Source organism: Prionailurus viverrinus, chromosome D2 (assembly GCF_022837055.1).
Source record: "Prionailurus viverrinus isolate Anna chromosome D2, UM_Priviv_1.0, whole genome shotgun sequence".
Lineage (NCBI taxonomy): Eukaryota > Metazoa > Chordata > Mammalia > Carnivora > Felidae > Prionailurus > Prionailurus viverrinus.
Genome location: NC_062571.1, coordinates 88530260 through 88547865, shown reverse-complemented (window position 1 = coordinate 88547865; position 17606 = coordinate 88530260). Strand labels below are relative to the sequence as shown.

The 17606-nt window shown below is 46.9% G+C and overlaps 3 protein-coding genes across 4 annotated transcripts in view; 1 reads left to right on the top strand and 2 right to left on the bottom strand.

Moving 5' to 3' along the window:
- LOC125147889 (zinc finger protein 883-like) overlaps positions 1-17606 on the bottom strand; it is a 49183-nt gene that overhangs the window by 20041 nt on the left and 11536 nt on the right. The window lies entirely within an intron of this gene.
- Positions 1-17606, bottom strand: part of LOC125147891 (cytochrome P450 2E1-like) — a 56141-nt gene that overhangs the window by 33630 nt on the left and 4905 nt on the right. Inside the window, exon 3 of one of the 2 annotated variants that reach the window (XM_047825298.1) lies at positions 15543-15692. The exons of the other annotated variant lie outside the window; for it this stretch is intronic. Within the exon in view, the coding sequence (XP_047681254.1) occupies positions 15543-15692 (150 nt within the window). The remainder of the gene's footprint in view (positions 1-15542; positions 15693-17606) is intronic. 2 annotated transcript variants of the gene reach the window in all.
- SYCE1 (synaptonemal complex central element protein 1) lies at positions 6284-15044 on the top strand. The gene is made up of 13 exons (XM_047825302.1): positions 6284-6418; positions 9898-9960; positions 10590-10649; positions 11020-11094; positions 11726-11773; positions 12031-12085; positions 12779-12868; positions 13134-13197; positions 13980-14046; positions 14119-14242; positions 14324-14434; positions 14590-14677; positions 14921-15044. Exons 1-13 carry the CDS (start codon positions 6349-6351, stop codon positions 14999-15001), a joined length of 996 nt encoding a protein of 331 aa, XP_047681258.1. The 5' UTR covers positions 6284-6348; the 3' UTR covers positions 15002-15044.

Below are 17606 nucleotides of genomic sequence, written 5' to 3'. Positions count from 1 at the left end.
GCTCCTTTTCTAGCTCCTTTAGGTGTAAGGTTAAGTTGTGTACTTGGGGCCTGTTTTGCTTCCTGAGGTAGAGCTGTATTGCAATATATTTCCCTCCTAGGACAGCCCTCACTGCATCCCAAAGGTTTTGGACTGTCATGTTTTCATTTTCATTTGCTTCCATGTACCTTTTTATTTCTTCTTTAATTTTCTGCCTAACCCATTCATTCTTTACTAGGATGTTCTTTAAGCTCCATGTATTTGAGGGTTTTCCAAATGTTTTCTTGTGGTTGACCTCAAGTGCCATAGCGTTGTGATCTGAAAATATACACGGTACGATCTCAATCTTTTTGTACTTGTTGAGAGCAGATTTGTGACCCGGAATGTGATCTATTCTGGAGAACGTTTCCTGGGCACTCAAAAAGAATTGTATTCTGCTGCTTTAGGATGACATGTTCTCAATATATCTGTTAAGTCCATCTGATTCAGTGTCATTTAGAACTCTTGTTTCCTTGTTGAGGTTCTGTTTAGATGATCTGTCCACTGCTGTATGTGGCATGCTAAAGTCCCCTACTATTATTGTATTATCGTCAATGAGTTTCTTTATGCTTGTTAGTAATTAATTTATATATTTGGATGCTTTCATATTGGGAAATAAATATTTACAATTGGTACATCTTCTTTTTTTATTTTTTAAAGTTTATTTATTTATTTTCAGAGAGAGACACAATCTCAAGCAGGCTCTGCACTGTGAGCTCATGAGCCAAGCTGAAACCAAGAGTAGGACGCTTGACCAACTGAGCCACCCAGGTGCCCCATCCATCCCCTCACTTTCAATCTGCAGGTGTCTTTAGGTCTCAATGAGTCACTTGTAGGCAGCATAGATGGATCTTGCTTTTCTCATCCATTCTGATACCCTATGCCTTTTGCTTGGAGCATTTAGTCCACTTACATTCAGATTGATTATTAATAGATATGAATTTAATGCAATGTTGGTGCCTGTACAGTTGGTGTTTCTAGTGATATTCTCTGGTCTTTTCTAGTCTTCGTTGCTTTGGTCATTTTTTACCTCCACTCAAAGAGTCCCCATGAAAATTTCTTGCAGGACTAGTTCAGTGGTCACAAACTCCTTTAGTTTTTCTTTGTCTGGGAAACTCTTTATCTCTCCTTATTTTCATGCTGGATAAAGGATTCTTGGTGCATATTTTTCCCATTCAGCATGTTGGCTATATCATGCCACTCTTCTCTGGTCTGCCATGTCTCTGTGGACAGATCTGCTGCAAACCTGATGTCATCCCTTGTAGGTTAAGGACTTTATTCCTTTGCTGCTTTCAGGATTCTTCCCTGTCTGCACATTTTGGGAATGTGACTATGATATACCGTGGCAATGATTGGCTTTTGTTGAATTTAATGGGAGTTCTCTGCTTCTTGGACTTGGATGTCTATGTCTTTCCGCATATTAGGGAAGTTTTCAGATATAATTTGTGCACATAAACCTTTTAGCCCTCTTTCTCTCTTCATTCTGGGACTCCTATGACATGAATATTATTCTGTTTTAATATGCCACTGAGTTCCCTAAGTCAGCCTTCATGGTCCATGACCTTTCTTTCCCTCTTCTTTTCAGCTTCATCATTTTCCATAATTTTATCTTCTGTATCACTGATTTACTACACCGATTTACTGATTTCATCCATCCTTGTTTTTATGGCCTCCATTTGGGATTGCATTTCAGTTACAGCATTTTTAATTTTGGCCTCACTAGATTTTAGTTATTTTATCTCTGCAGTAAGGGATTCTCTAGTGTCTTCTATGCTTTTTTTCAAGCCCAGCTAATATCCTTATAATTGTGGTTTCAAATTCTAGTTCAGGGTGCCTGGGTACCTCAGTTGGTTAAGTGTCCAACTTTTGACTCCAGCTCAGCTCATGATCTCACAGTTCATGAGTTTGAGCCCCACATTGGGCTATGCACTGTCAGTGCAGAGCCTTCTTGGGATATTCTCTCTCTCTCTCTCTCTCTCTCTCTCTCTCTGTCTCTCAGAATAAACATACATACATACATACATACATACACACATAAATTTAGTTCAGACATCTTATTTATATCCTCATTGATTAAATCTCTGGCCATCATTGATTCCTGTTCTTTCTTTTAGGTGAATTCCTCCGTTTTTTCATTTTGGAGAGAAAGAAAAACAAGCAACATTAAACAAAATTAAAATATAAAAATCAAAGAAAATAATTTAAAAAATAAAATAAAGTACCTACAGGAACTTAGATCTTAGGTGTGTTTTGGCCTGCTTGTTACAAGAAGCTTCCATGGGTTGCTTTTCTGGTTTGTAGATGTGTAGCTTTGTTCTCTAAGACTTCTGAGGGATTTCTTGGGTGTTCCAAATGATTTTATATTTATCTAGCTATATTCAAGTGATGAGACAAGCTTAGGGTCGCCCTACTCTTCCCACTAAATGGCTGATAGTATGTTATGTATTTGAAGCACAATGAATGTCAACTGAAATATATTACAACATGAATGAAAACTGAAAACATACCAAGTTAAAGAGGCCATACAGAAAAGGCCACCCAGATTTCAGTCCCCTGTGATCTTTCAATCGACTAAGGTTATCAAAATGAGGGAAAGTCTTAAGAAAAGTACAGAAAAAAAGAAACCCGGTCATATTGGAAGAAGACTCTTTCACACTTTTTGAACAGGTGGTGACAGCTGAAGTGGCCTGTGGATTCAATGATAATGAGGAAACCATAATGATTTCCTCATTTGGAAATTACGACATAGTTCTCAGGGAGAGTTTTCCTCTTTGGGGGTAAAACATACAAGCTTTTTGTGTGAACTGCCAGAGGTAGTAAAACAATGACAGCTGGTGAAGTTGAGCGTCAAGTTATGAGTATTTCCACTGCTACAGCAGTTTTCTAGTACATTTCAAAATGATGCACACTAAATTATGTCTCAAAACAATGACATCGGTACCACACCAGAAAATAAGGAAAAAACATGAAACTTCATGATAGAGGACAAGGCCTGCCAACATGCCATTCACCCAAAGTGAAATTAATGGCCCTTGTAAGAGGATATGTGTTACTACAGGCCATAGAGTGAGGCTTACATTAGTGCCCCCTATGTTTTGGTTATTGAGGACGACCTGGGTAGAAACAGTACCATTTTCTAAATTCCCAATATTACATATCACCCCAGCAGCAGCAGCAACAACAACACACTTTTTACATGACTTCAGGGAAATTGCAGGACACAAAATCAAGATACTGAAATCACTTGTGATTATATATACTTGTAGGGTCCAAAGGCAGATCCCAAGGTGAGTCACTTTGGCATGAAGACTATTTTCACTTAAAAAGCAATCAAGGGGCACCTGGGTGGCTCAGAAGCATCTGACTCTTGATGTCAGCTCAGGTCCAAAACTCACAGTTGTGACATCGAGCCCCGCATCAGTCTCCATGCTTACTTACTGTGGAGCCTGCTTAAGATTCTCTCTCTCTCTCTCTCTCTCTCTCTCTCTCTCTCTCTCTGACTCCTCCTCCTCCTCTCCCCCACTCTCTCTCAAAAATAAATTAATCAAAACCAAGCAGAATCAGAAAAAGCTCTTTACCTCCCACACAGCTGCCTAAAAGAATTTAGACAGAGGACCTGCTCCAGGAACAGAGTTATTCACCATGATATGAACCAGGTATGGTAGACAGGGAAGAACCTAGCAAGGTCTGTTTGGTTAAAGCCCTCTATGTCTCATTCCGTCTGAGAGGACAGGAAAACATTTGTTTACCAAACACTTACTCTTTTTCATCTTCCTGTGAACTGCATTCCTTCCCTTTGAGGTACCTGACCCATACCTCCTTGTCTTTAGCTCAGGATGACATATATGCTTCCTTTTGCCCAAGTGTCTTCAGAATTCCCAGGTCTCTCTGGATTCCCCATATACACAAAATTAAATTTTATCTTCTCTCGTTAATCTATGTCATATCAATTTGACTGCTAATCCAGTAGAAGGACCTTGAGGGGACAGGACATTCTTAATCCTTGCATACTCATGACAAACCTTCACCAAGAAAAATTAAGAAAACAACATCACTAACAGTTTCCTCCAAAATAATAAAATATCTAGGGAAAAATTTAACAAAGACGTGAAAATCCTATAGCATCAAAACGATGTGATGTTGATAAAGAAATTGAAGAAGAGACCAGTAAATGGAAAGTTATTTCACCTTCGTAGATTGTAAATTTTTTTTTAAATTGTTCATTCAACCTAAAGCAATCTAGATTCAGTGTAATCATGACCAAAATTCTAAAGGCATTTTTCAAAACAAACAAACAAACAAGAAAAAAACAATCCTGAAATGTGTATGAAACCACGGAGGGCCCTGAATAGCCAAACCCATCTTGAGAAAGAACAGAGCTGTACAAAGCTATAGTAAACAAAACAGTCTTGACAGTGTTGAGATGAAACCAGGTACAAGGATCATTGCAGCAGAATATGGTCAATTACCCAGAGAGGACAGTCTCCTCAACAAATACTGCTGAGAAAATGAGTCACAAGCAACAGAAGGCAGTATGTTACACCATACACAATTTCTTGTACCACACACACTAAAATAAACAGAAACTCAGGTTTCCACATCAAGCCTTTCCTCCACCAGGTCCTCCGAAGACCACACTCTTCACCATTCACTACACATAGGAAGCCTCTGCTCCATCTTACTCACTTTTCCCTCCCACAGCTCCACCTTATCCTGAAGCTGAGGACTCAGCACCACCTTCCAGGAGGGTCCTGTCCATGAGGATGCAAAGCCAACTCCACAGGAGGAGGAGTGAGCACGGCTCTTTGGGATGAGCATTGTTTGAGCCTGGGAAAATTAGTAATAAGAAACCTCACTGAAATTAAGTCCTAAGGTTTGGAAGGGGGCACTCTTAAGACTCTAGCAACAGGAAAAGAGACACCTTGCAGGTAGATACACTTCACTATCCCAGCAGGAGGAAAGAAGGCCTCTTCCTCCCCCAGCAACAGCCCACCCAATGAGAGACACTCACTGCCCAGCCAATGAGAAGCCACTACTCTTCCAGCCACCCCCCCCCCCGCCCCCCAGTTTATGCCAACAGACTTTTAGTTTACAACAGCCCCCCCTTCCCCACGCCCTGCCTCCTCTATAAAAGAACCTCCTCTCCTTCCTTCCTTCTCAGGACTCACGGGTGCTTTTGCGGTAGTTTGCTGGTCACAGAGGCAATTCTCTACTGTTCCCAAATAAACCTGTCTTTTGCCGGTAAAATAAACGGTAGCTTTATTTTTAAGGTTGACAGGTGTGATTAATTTTAACGAACAGCAGACACAAAAGGACCTGTGAGGACTGAGTAGAAGTTGTCTTTAGGTAAGGAACATTTACATTTAAAAGGAAAATCGCCTTTTGTGCTAGGAAGAGAAGGAGGACTCTAAATTTGCAGAAACTTTCATCAATGGGAAAGACACCGTTACCACCATACCCTCATTTCCCTTGTTTGCTCCTCAAAACAAAGTCTTTATCTTTAGCCCATAATAGCAGGTAAGGTGGTGGTAAGCCATCTCAGGGACCTACTCAGCTTCCCTGGGTTTCTTCCATGTATACAGGAGGAATCCGTGTTACTAAACTTCTGTTTCTCCTCCACTTCACTTGTCCCTTATCATGGGGAGGTGTTAACAAAAGTGAATTTAAGTATCTAATTGGCTTTACTAACTGATTCACAAATCACGCAGCACCCCGTGCAGCAAATAGAGGACAGCTCCGCAGAACTAAACAAAGGAAAGCTTTTTCCAGGCACAGAGAATGAATAAGACGAAAAACAAGAAACTTACTGACAAATGCCTTGTTGAGACAAGCTCGCTCTCCCGAGGATCTAGGAGTAAATTTCCTGCTCTAGACTCCAAGAAATTCCATGCTGCCTAGTTAGAGGCTACAGTCCTGCGGTTACACCCCCAGGTCTGCAGCAAGGAACACCAGTAGAGACAAGAATCCAAACCCGGGCCCAACACACGGCAAAGGTGCTCTCCACCTAACCTCCGCAAGCTCGGTAAAGTCGGGGAGGCCCCGCTGGAGGTGTCTGCACATGCGCAGTCACCGACTCCTCAACTGCCAATCGCAAGCCTGGAAGACCACGTACCCCCACCCCCACCTCCCCTACTCTGAGTTTGCGGCCCCAGAGACTTTAAACATGCGCACTAGCACCTGTGTTCAGCCTTTGAGCCCCGCCTCAGCTCGAGGCTCACCGCGCCTGGAGCGCACTGCGCAGGCGTGCCGCGGGGCGCCCCGCCCCCCCGCGCAGGTTTGGCCCAATCCCAACCGAGGCGCCAACCCGGAGGGAGTCTGCGAGCGAAGGGAATGGCGGGGCGGCTGGGGCCTCCGAGCGCGGAGCGGGTGGGAGCCACGGACCCGGCTGAGAAGGCAGGAGGTAGTGCTGGGCCCCGACGCCCCTGGGAGGTGGGGCGGGGACACGCGGCGGCCCCCCAACCCCCGCTCCTCCCGCCGCCGAGGAAACGCAGGGTCACCGCCGGCAGGTCGGCCTCGGCTGTGTGAAGTAGCCCCGGGGACACCCTTTCTGTTGGGCCGAGCGGCTCTCTGCGCGCAGCTCCTGAGTGAGCCGCCTTCCTCTGTGCTCGCAGCCACGTCTGGGCGTCCCTGCTGCCCCAGAACGGTTCTTACCCGGGCATTCTTTTCCGAGGCTGGGTCCAGGCCGGCGGCACGCGGCGTCCGCGCTGTTTTTCTCCCTGACGCCGACCTGAGTGAGCTCCCAGCTCCGCGGGCAGGGGTGGCGCCAGCCGGCCCCGCGGTGCGCTCCTGGAACACTCCCCTCCCTCGAGGGGCTGAGCCTGCCCTCGCTCCCTTCAGACCCACCTACACTGGTGCAGCCTTGGGACCCCGGCGCGGCTCCGGGGTGTCTGTCCCACAGAGGAGAGGTGTGAGTAGCGAACCTTCGCACGCAAGGCTCGCCTGGAGCAGAGCGTGGCAGCCAGGCATGAAGAGGAAAGTGGGACGGATGCATATGCACCCCTTGTATTAAACGCCTCCGATGGCCAAGGCTGCGCCAAAGGAGCCTTCCGGTGTGGCTGTTTCAGGTGCCTCCCCTAAGCTAGTCCACGTGGGTGGTTTAGTCACTTCACCAGTGGCTGCGTTTGCGCTGCTATAATGCAGTACCCTAACCTGGATCGCCCGGTGACCACTGAACTTTGCTTCTCGTGACTCCGGAGGCCGGAAGTCTGGGACCAAGGCATCGGCAGATAGGGCGTCTGGTGAGGACCAGCTCCCGGTGCCTGCGTGACCATCCTCTGGCTGCATCCTCACGGGGGGCGGGAAGGGCCGGGGAGTTGTCTGGGGTCGCTTTTATAAAGGCACTGCTCCCATTCGTCAGGACTCCGCCATCATGACCCAGTCACCTCCCCAAAGCCCCATCTCCTGGCACCATCACATCAGACCAGAGTATTTCAACATGCGTTGCACGGTGCTTACTACATAGGAGAGTGTCCTTGCCCTTTGCGCTTCACACCGGGGACTTCTGGTCCTTGTGTCTGAGGTCTTGTGTCTGCAACTCAGTCTCAAGGTTCAGAAATGTTAGCAATGGGGGATCGGATTATTTGTTAATTCAACAGGTATTTCTTACCAGGCTGTGCTTTGCCTTATGGCGGGCACTACATAGGCAATAGAGGGTAAAAACGGTGCAGCTCACTGCCTAGGCTGTTAATAATACCTGGGGAATTGGTTGCCCAAACAAACTGTAAAGATCAATTTGGGGTCACTTGGGCCAGTTAGCTTTAAAACTACAGCCATATGCAGAAGTGTGTATGGTGAAAGACAAACATCCTCCTTCCTAGTCCTACCCTCCAGAGGTAACTACTGCTGAGAATATTTTGGTGATTCTGGCCACAAATTATCTGGACGTGGTATGCATATGTTTGTAGACTGGCATATATTTCACCTCTTCTTGTAGCCATATGGGAGTCTATATGCACAATTTTTTACTGACTTTTCATCTGTCTAGGGTCTCCTTCCATGTTTAATGCATAATGAATCTACCTCCTTTTCAATGGCTGCACAGTATTTTGTTGTGGGGATGGATCGTACTTTTCGGCTGATGGGCATCCACGTTGTTTCCCACTTTTGACATGACAAATACTGCTTCCGTGTCTTTTAACATGCCTTTTGCATACTTAGATGAGCATGTCTCATACATAATTATGCCTTCAAAATGCTGATGTAGTAAAACTGTCCTCTGAAAGGTCACATCAGTTTCCAGCCTACCTGTATGTGAATTTCCCCACATCATCTCACTGGCCATTGTCAGACTTACTCATCTTTACCAACCAGATAGGTACGATATGCTGTTTTCATCTCATTAATCACGACCGATATTGTATATCTTGTCAAATATTTATGGGCCATTTGTAAAATTTTTGCTTAACTGTCCCCTCCTTTCTTCCACTCTTTGAAAGCAGTGATTGTTTACCTTCTTTATATTGACTCATTGCTTTTTTTAAAAGATTTTATTCTAAGTACTCTCTGCACCCAACATGGGGCTCAAAATTGTAACCCTGAGAGCAAGAGTCACATGCTCTATGTGCCAGCCAGGCACCCCTGACTGGTTGCTTTTTAGAAACTTTTTATTATGGAAAAATTTAAGCATATACAAAAGGCAAAAGCAAAGTATAAAATTACCCCCATGAGCCCATCTTTTCCACTTTGACAGTTATAAGCTTTTGGCCAACCTTGTTTCCTTTTTATCCTCACCCACTCCACTATTTCATTTTGAAGCAGCACAGGCATCATAGCATATCATCCATAAATATTTCCATATGTATCTCTAACATCTCTAAAATATAGTACTGTACTCTTTCCAGAAAACTAACCACAGTAGTACTGTCCTGTCTGAGTAACAGCTACAATAGTTCCTGTTTCACCAAAAACCCAGTTTTCAAATTTCTCTGATTATGTCACCACTGTTTTTTAAAGTGCACTTGTCGAATCAGGATCTAAATACAGTCCGTTTTTGAGTATTGAGTATATGTCTTTTTAATCCCCTTTCATCTGTAAGGATCTTCCTTTTTTCCTCCCCCCCCCCAAAAAAATTTGTTAAAAATCCTGATGTTTTCCTGTAAAGTTCCCGGTCTGGATGTTGCTAATTGCATCCCCATGTGTCCTGTGTTCCTGTATTTTCCCTAAATTAGTATTTAGATTAAGACAATTAAAAGGCATTACTCTGACTTCTTTTTTGGCAAGAATCCTATGTTGTATTTTTACATCAAGTGGCTCATAATGTCCATTTATCTCTCTTGTGACCTTAGTACCATTAATAATTGCCAACATCTACTAGTTCATTAAGTGTCTATATTGGTTATAAACAAGTGAATACGAAATATTCTACTGACAGGCTTCAGAGTAATTGATTATGTATATAGAATAGCTCTTTGTATTTATGTGCAAATGACATGGTGTCTTATTAAATTTTCTTACTATTCACTGTGGGTTTTTTTAATAAGACTCTAGAACTTTCTAGTTAATTAGCCATCTGCCGGTTACAGTGACTTTTGACCCCTTGTTTCCAGTTTTGTTTTGTTTTTTGCCCCTCCTTTCTTTTCCTTTCATTATTACGTCATGAGGTTTGACCCAGTCTTGAATAGTACAGGCAGTGAAAGTTCACCCCTCCCCTTGCCCTGAGTTTTATTAAGGGAAACTCTGTGGTATGATTTCACACTTTAGGAAAAGTTGACCATGAAATAGCCTGACTCCTCTCGAATTCAGTGTCTACCTCAAGACAAGGGGCAAGAGCACCACTCTGGCTGGAGATATGAGCCGCCCTCAGTCCCATACCAAAGTTATTGGACCCTTCCTTGGGCCTTCTCCTTTGGGATTATGAAATGTTTGGTTGTGTCTCCACAGGGCAGGCCAAGTCCTCACAGAAAATTGAAGACTTGATGGAAATGATGAAGAAGTTGCAGAAAGGTCACATGTCTTCTCTGTAACTGAGGCACAGCCTGAGCTTTGGGAAAAGGCGGAAGTGGATTAAGTTCCAGGACTCACAATTCACAACCTTTGGAAATTAACCCATTGGCTCTTTCCTACTTTTTAAAACTTCTCTGAAGTAAAAATATAGCCCAAGGATTTGAAATTAAAGTATAAGGGGATAGAAGGCAAAACATTTCCCCCAAGCCCCCTTGCTAGCCACCCATGTGGTCCCCACCACACTCAGTTAAATCCAGGTTTTCACCTTCACCTCCTTTCCCTCCACCTTACCTCTGCTGCTCTCTGCTTGCTCACATGGCTTCTTCTAGCCATGTTCCCACTTCAGGGAAGGCCTTTTCACTGACTACCTACCACCCCACCCGGGAACTGCCCTCCCCTTGATTTAAGGCCTTCAAGAGGTCTTCCCATATCTGAAGAGCATGCCCCACTCCTTCGCGCTTTAATTAATTCCTTGCCCCTCTATTTTTCTTGACTGCGATGACTACAGCCTGACTCAGTATCTCTGTTTTTTCCCTTGTATCCTCTACCCAGAATGAGAGTCCCTGTAGGGCCCCCAACTCCCTCTGCCTGCCCTGTCATCTCCATTCAACCTCCTTTCCTCCCTACAGCGGGAAGCCTAGAGCCCAGGGTTGAGGTCCTGATTAATCGGATTAATGAGGTTCAGCAAGGTGAGCTCAGGGACAAGCTACATGATTTGCAGGGCCCCTGGTTATAGGATTACTAAGTATGTATTTCAGGACCACAGCAGCAGGTCAAACCAAGGGTGGGTTTTTCTAAAGGCAACTGCTGTAGTCACATGTCCGTGAACCTGGCCCTGCTGCCAACTGAGACCAACAGGAAGGGCTTGGGCTCTGGAAGCCTCATTTCTTGTCCTGTAAAATGTGTCCTCCCCACCCCCTGCCCAGTTTGCTTGAAGACAAATGTGAAACGTCACTATTTGCAAGGAATGCTATAGTTGGATGTTGCACTTACACGTCTGGTTTCTTGTTTTGTTTTGTTTTGTTTTGTTTTGTTTTGTTTTGTTTTGTTTTGGCACAGCAAAAAAGAAAGCCAGTGAGGAGCTGGGAGAGGCCCGGACTGTTTGGGAGGCCCTGCAGAAGGAAATGGACTCACGTAAGCATGCAGGGTTCGGTCACCCAGAGGTCCCCAGCGTCATGCCTTCCTGGACTCAATATTCTGGACCCTTAGCATTCTCGCTGCGGCCAAGGGCTCCTGCCCCCTCTGCGGCATCAGGTCCTACCAGTCTCCCACTCTCTACTGTCCAAGCATACTCCCACCTCAGGGCCTTTGCTAGACTCTTCTGCCCCAGATACCACTGGTTTCTATTGCCATACGTCATCACCATCAGCTCTTAGCTTGAATGTCCCCTTCTGAGAGAAACCTACCCCGGTCATCCCATCTAAAGGCAGCACCTTGTCCCCACCTGATCACATTCCCCTTACTGCTTGATGTGTTTCTTCATAGCCCATATCCCAGTTCAGATGATGTGTCTTTCTCTCCCGTCCATGTAAAGTGCACTGGCATTCTGCAGGACCCTCACAGTCAACCCTTTATCAACATCAGGGCCCTTTGCTGCCACATCAGGGAGTGTGCGCACAAGATGGGAGGGGGCTCAACTCAAGGGGTCCACAGTTGGGACTGGGGTACAGTTGACCCAGACCGCCTGTGTGACTGTGGGCAGGTATGCTCTCTGAGGGTGCAGTGGGTGGTACCTGATGCCTGAACATGTTACTGTGTTTTCCAGTGAGCGGAGAGGAAGTACGTCTGAAAGAGACCTTGAACAAAAAGCAAGGTAATTGTAGCCATTCTGTGTCCAGGCTTTTGCCTTTGTCACCCTGCAGAGGCAGTGTGACAGTCTCTCCACAGCAGCCGAACCCTTTTGAAACCTGAATCCTCTTGCATCCCTCCTGTGGCTTCCACCAGACTTGAAGCAAATTACAAAGCCCAATCGGGTGTCCACGAGACTCCACGTGATCTGACCGTATTAACTATGCCCAGGCCTGATGCTTTAATGGGTTCTCCTGGGGCCCTTGGTTCCTATCCCTGCAGAGACCCTAAGGATCCTCAGACTCCACTGCCAAGAGAAGGAAAGTGAGGCACAGAGGTAAGACCTTCCAGCTGGGCCTTGCTCTTCTTTCCCCTTCATTGTGGGGGAGTAGAGAAAGAGGGAAACTCAGCCATGGACCCAGAGCTCTCATTTCCTCCGTTTTTAAAACGGAGAGGTCAGATGCGTGTCTTCCCACCTTGGACCCAACAGTAGGCAGTAGTGTTAAGAACACTCTCACTCACTGGGATAATCATTCGTTTGCTAGAATACCAAATTCCTTTGGCTGTTTTTTCTTCTGTGCCTGTCACTCTTCCCAAAATAGGCCCCTTGGCTGGCTGTCCACTCATCTGTCCCTTCATTGAGGCATCAAGCCATTCCGTCTCTATTCATCAGGACCCTTCCATCCACCTCAGAATTTGTGAATCCACCTCTCCACTTCCTGAACATTGGTTTAGCTTATTTTGTGACCAGAGTCACTGAGCCCTGGCATACCAAGACTGGAACTGTGTGGGGAAATTGGGATGAGGTGTGTGTGTGTGTGTGTGTGTGTGTGTTCGCAGTTGACCATGCCCCGGTGACTACACTGTTCCCAGGGGGCACATGCTCATGCCCCAACCCATGAAGTTACTAGAGAAGGACCTCAATTTAGAAGGCTACAACACACCCCAAGAGGAGGCAGAAGCCCCACCCAGCCCCATCCTGGGGAGACATTCAGAGAACATGACTGAGGGCTGCTTTGCCTCTTCGCAGGAAGCAGACCATGCTGCAGGAGTGCAAGGAGCGAATTTCTGCCCTGAACTCCCAGATCGAGGACGAGAAGAACAAACAGAGGCAACTGAGGTGAAGCCCAGTACTCCAGGCCAGGTGGGGGGTGAGGGGGCAGTGTGCGAGGATGGGTTGTAGGTGCAGGTAATATCAGGGATGGGGGTTAGAAGAGGAGCTGGCTGACCTGAGGTTTGGAAGGTCAAGGTGGGGAAGGTGCTCCCTGCCAAGCAAAGAACATGGGCAAGCCTCCCATGGTCTGTACATGAAGACCCCTGGCCGGGCCTGGCTGGGGAGGGGTGTCTCAGCCAATGGTCCCTCATCTTGTGTGGCCGGCCCCCAGGTTGGATTTTGAGGAACAGCTGGAGGATCTGATGGGCCAGCACAAGGACCTCTGGGAGTTCCACGTGAGTCACTCACAGCCATTCCTCCCACCTTACACATCTTCCCTAAGAGTCCCTGGCCCCAAACTGAAGGTCACGCCGCAGGCCTCCTTCCTCTCACCGGCTTTTGAGCCAGCCTTAGTGGCCTAACGTCAAAATGGCCCTCAACTCAGTGCTTTATCCCCACCCTCACTGCCACCCGGTGTCATCCTCTTCACTGGTCCTGCCCGCCCTCTCTGCTGCTCCCCCAGGGCCCTGCAGTGACCAGGAGGAGCCCTGATGAAGTCAGGAAAGATTATCCATAGAGAAGATCCATGGATGTGTTTGCAGCCATGACTGCCACAGGGCAGACAGCGGGGAACCAAGCAGACTGGTGTTTGCCCCTTGGGGATCCTAGATACCCAGGGAAAGGGGCAGAGAGAACAGACGTTGGGATAGAGAGAGAGGTTCATTGAAGAGGCCAGGTAAGGGGAAGAGAAACGGCAATGCAGGGCTAGTAAATGATTCTCCAGGGAACACTTCTGGTTAGTGATGCTTTTAGGATCCCCTGTAATAAATGCTTGCCTCACGTCAAAGCTTCCAAGATTACCGAACGTTAACCACCTCGTGAGCCTCTCAAGCACAGCATCACAGGTGTCTGGGGTGAGACAGTTCCAGGTGGAGAGGATGGCCAGTACAAAGGCCCTGAGGCTGGAACGTGCCCTGTGTGCCCAGAGGGCCCGAGTAGTAGGAAGGGAGGTAGGCTTGTCTGAGGTGCATGGGGGTAGGCCAAAACACATGCACAGGCCTCCTTTCTACCTACTCAGAGACCAGAGCAGATGGCCCAGGAGATTGGCGCCCTGGACAGCAGCAAGGAGCAATTGCTCAGGGAAGGTGAGGCCTGGAGATTGGGGAGGCCCTGATTTGCCTTGCACTGCCCTGCTTATCTGTCCCTTCCTGCCGCAGAGAAGCTCGTGGAAGCAAAGCTGGAGGACGTGAAGCATCGTCTGTGTTCCCAGTTTGGGGCTGACGGTTGCTCGACCACTGCTGAGGGGCTCTTTCTCCGCAGCCAGGAGGCAGCAGCTGCAGTGTAAGACGAGCAGGACAGGGACAGGGACAGGGACTGGGGTGGAGGGAGGGAGATGCCAGTGCTGATGCCCACCCCCCTCAGACATATGTTTGAAGAGGAGAACAGGAAGGCCCAGGAGCTCCTAGAGGCTGCTGCCCAGCACCATGAACAGCTGCAGCAGAAGTGCCAGCAGCTACAGCAAAAGAGGCAGAGGTGCGTGTGGAGGCCCTCCCCCCAGTCCTCTAGGGGAAGGTCGCTGAGGCATCTCTGCTCCCTTTTCAGCCTGTCTCCTGGTCTCTTCACAGCCTCTTGTCCTTTCTCCTCCCCTTCCCCCTCCCCACACTCCTACCCTGCCTCTGTCTGTCCAGGCTTAAGGAAGAGCTGGAAACGCTTGGGGTGCAGATCCCTGCTCAAGCCCAAAGCAAACAAGATGAAGGGGCTGGCCCAGGAGAACTTGTGAGCCCTGGGTTGGGTGGCAGGGAGCAGAAATAGCTCATGCAAGGAGCTGGGTGCAGGAAGGCAAAGAAGGGGATCGAGAGTCCTCAGAGGATGGTCTTTGGGGAAGGGTGCTCCCACAGGGCACAAAGAAGACAGAAATGCAGGGGCTGGCAGTGTGGAGTGGGAAGAGGCAGGTTCCAGGGAGGGTATGGACACAGGGATACATGGACATTTCCCTCCTCAGACTCTGACCTCCCACAGGCCAATCCTAAGCTCCTAGGAGTCAGCAAGGAGAAAGACCCAGGGCTGCCCACCAAGCAAGGCCGTACTATGCCCTCCTAGACAAGGACTCTCTTTGCCTTGGAGCATATTCCATGAACTTCAGGAAATAAAGGCACTATTTCAGTACAACTGCCTCAGCTGAGTTTATGCAGAGGGGGTAGGGCTTGTCTGGCCCCTGAGACTGTGTAAAGCCTTGGCCTCAGCCAGAGGGCCACAGCAGGCCTCCCTACCCTCATAGTCTCTGGTCTGCTCCTTTCTAGGACTTAACACACTGTTCTCGGTTCCCAGGCAGAAGGATGCAGGTCTGCAAAGCCACAGTGTGATTGTTTCTTTAATTCCTTATTCAAGCCTGAAGTGCTTGAATCCCAGAAATCTCAACAGTGGGGATGGAGGTGCTGGGGGTTCTCATCCAGTCAGTCCCTTGCCCACAGTCTCCACTGATTAGCTGAGAAAAAAAACAAAACATAATTGGAGGCCAAGTGTAGTTTGTGCCTTCCTGGGCACAAAATATGTAACTCACACCTGTCACAAGAACATAAGTGTCTTAGAAATCCTGTGTGCTGGGAGTCAATCACCTAAGACTCCATGAAAATGCACTCACCCAATAAAGGGCAGCAGTGCTTCTGAACCACAATACAGTGAATGAAGTAGGAAGAGATTCCTTGTCTTGAAAGACTCCCACATCCAGGTAGGACAGTAACGTGGTGGGATTGCAGAGAGGTCCAAACAGGCTCCCTGGAGAGTACTGTTTCTGTGGAAGAACGGGGGAATGTGACAGACATGGTGGGAAATTACTCCGTCAGTTAGAGACACCAGGCATAAATCTCCCAGTTTTCTGACATGGAGTTAATCAGACCTGTGTCATAAATGAATTGGTTACACCTTATCAGAACAACTCCTGCATTGCCTGGAAATTAGTACATTCCCCTGAGTAGCAATGGAAATAATCACCTTGAATAGCAGCAGTTCAGCTAATTTTGTAGCTTCAAGTGATTCACAATGAAAAAAGACACATGAGGGGCGCCTGGATGGCTCAGTCGGTTAAGTGTCCAGCTTCGGTTCAGGTCATGATCTCATGGTTCGTGGGCTCGAGCCCTACGTCGGGCTCTGTGCTGACGGCTCAGAGCCTGGAGCCTGCTTTGGATTCTGGGTCTCCCTCTCTCTCTGTTCCTCCCCTGCTCTCCTTTTGTCTCTCTCACTCTCAAAAATAAAGATTAAATTTTTTTTTAATTAAATAAAAAGACACATGCTTACTTCAACAGAAGCACAAAAGGCCTTTGACAAAATCCAACACCTATTTAAATAAAAAAAAAGTGTAAAATCTAGGAATAGAAGGTACCTTCTTTAATACTTACCAGTGAAGTGTTTAAAGCACTTTAGGGTATGTTCAAATACTATTCACTGTACTAAAGTTCTAGACAGAGAAACAGGACCAGGGCCTGCCCCACCCCTGCTCACAACCACATGGATACCTGCCAAGGAAGAAGATCCTCCTTCCTGCTCTGCCTTGCAATCTCCCTCCAGGCCCTTTCTTTGGAAACCCAGAGATTGTGTCAGCTGGAATAAGAGAAATGTAGCCCCAGCACCACATAGTAGAGCAACCAAGGGTGGGTTTCTAGCTGAGACAAAAAGAAAAAAATCCATAGCTGGTAGAGTCACTTACCATAGGTATAGGTAGACACAGAGGAGCTAAAAGAAATCGTTCAGTTTTAGAGAACAATCTAGACAAAACACCAAGGGACCAGGACTACCTAGGTGTGAAAATAAAACTGTTCCTCCTTCCCAGCGTCTCCAGTCAGAAACAAAGATCCCTGAAGTATGAAATGAATGCAGGCTACAGGTCACAGTCAGGTTGCTACCGGCAAAATAGAGCCTCAGAGCAAATCTCAGACCAAGGGTGTTGCTCTAAGACCCTTTTCTTGAGACTCTAAAGAGTGTGCCTTGTAAACCCTTATGACAGATGATAAATAGTAGCACTGTCCCCACGTCTCTCAGTTCGAGGTGGAGTGGATCCTGTTCCAGAAATATAGGGGTGGCTTTCACCTAGTGGACTACATTATAATTTATCAGAAATCCAAAAACTTTTTTAAAGGCATGAAATCAATTTGAAACACAAGTTTTAGAAACAGTTCAAATGAGAAGAGCCCTCTGGGCAGGAACCAGAACTGAAGAAACTAGACAGCAAAATGAATAAATAAATCAGGCTAGGTCATGCAGAAGAGAGGTGACGGAGTGCAGAATCCAGAGCCCTAACGTCATTCCCAGAACCGCTGCATCCTATTAAGGAACTGATGGTGTGCCCTGCCAGATTTCAGTTTCTGTGTATGGGAGGCTAAGTGCCTCCCAGTTCCTCTCCCTCGAATGGACCATCAGTGAATCCCTATCTCTGTGCTACCATTGTGTGTTGAGTGTGTGCAGGGCACATAACTAGTCACATCAGGTCCTAGGCTTTCAGACTAAGTCACAGACAAGGGACGGTGTCCAAAAAGACTATGTGCATGTAGACCAGATACAGATGATGAGGTCCTACATTTTGAGGTGAACAGCTTTATAAATTGAGGTCCTTTAATTGTATACATGTGTGATTACATGTGTGAGCAATGTGAACTCGGTGGTCATAAAGTGGACAGTGTCCTATTGCATTTTCTAAAGATGGCCACACTAC

Coding starts and splice junctions, on each gene's coding strand:
- SYCE1 (XM_047825302.1), top strand. CDS start 6,349: ATGGCGGGGCGGCTGGGGCCTCCGAGCGCGGAGCGGGTGGGAGCCACG. Junction 14,047..14,118: donor GGAGCAATTGCTCAGGGAAG/GTGAGGCCTGGA, acceptor TTCCTGCCGCAG/AGAAGCTCGTGGAAGCAAAG. Junction 14,243..14,323: donor CAGGAGGCAGCAGCTGCAGT/GTAAGACGAGCA, acceptor CACCCCCCTCAG/ACATATGTTTGAAGAGGAGA.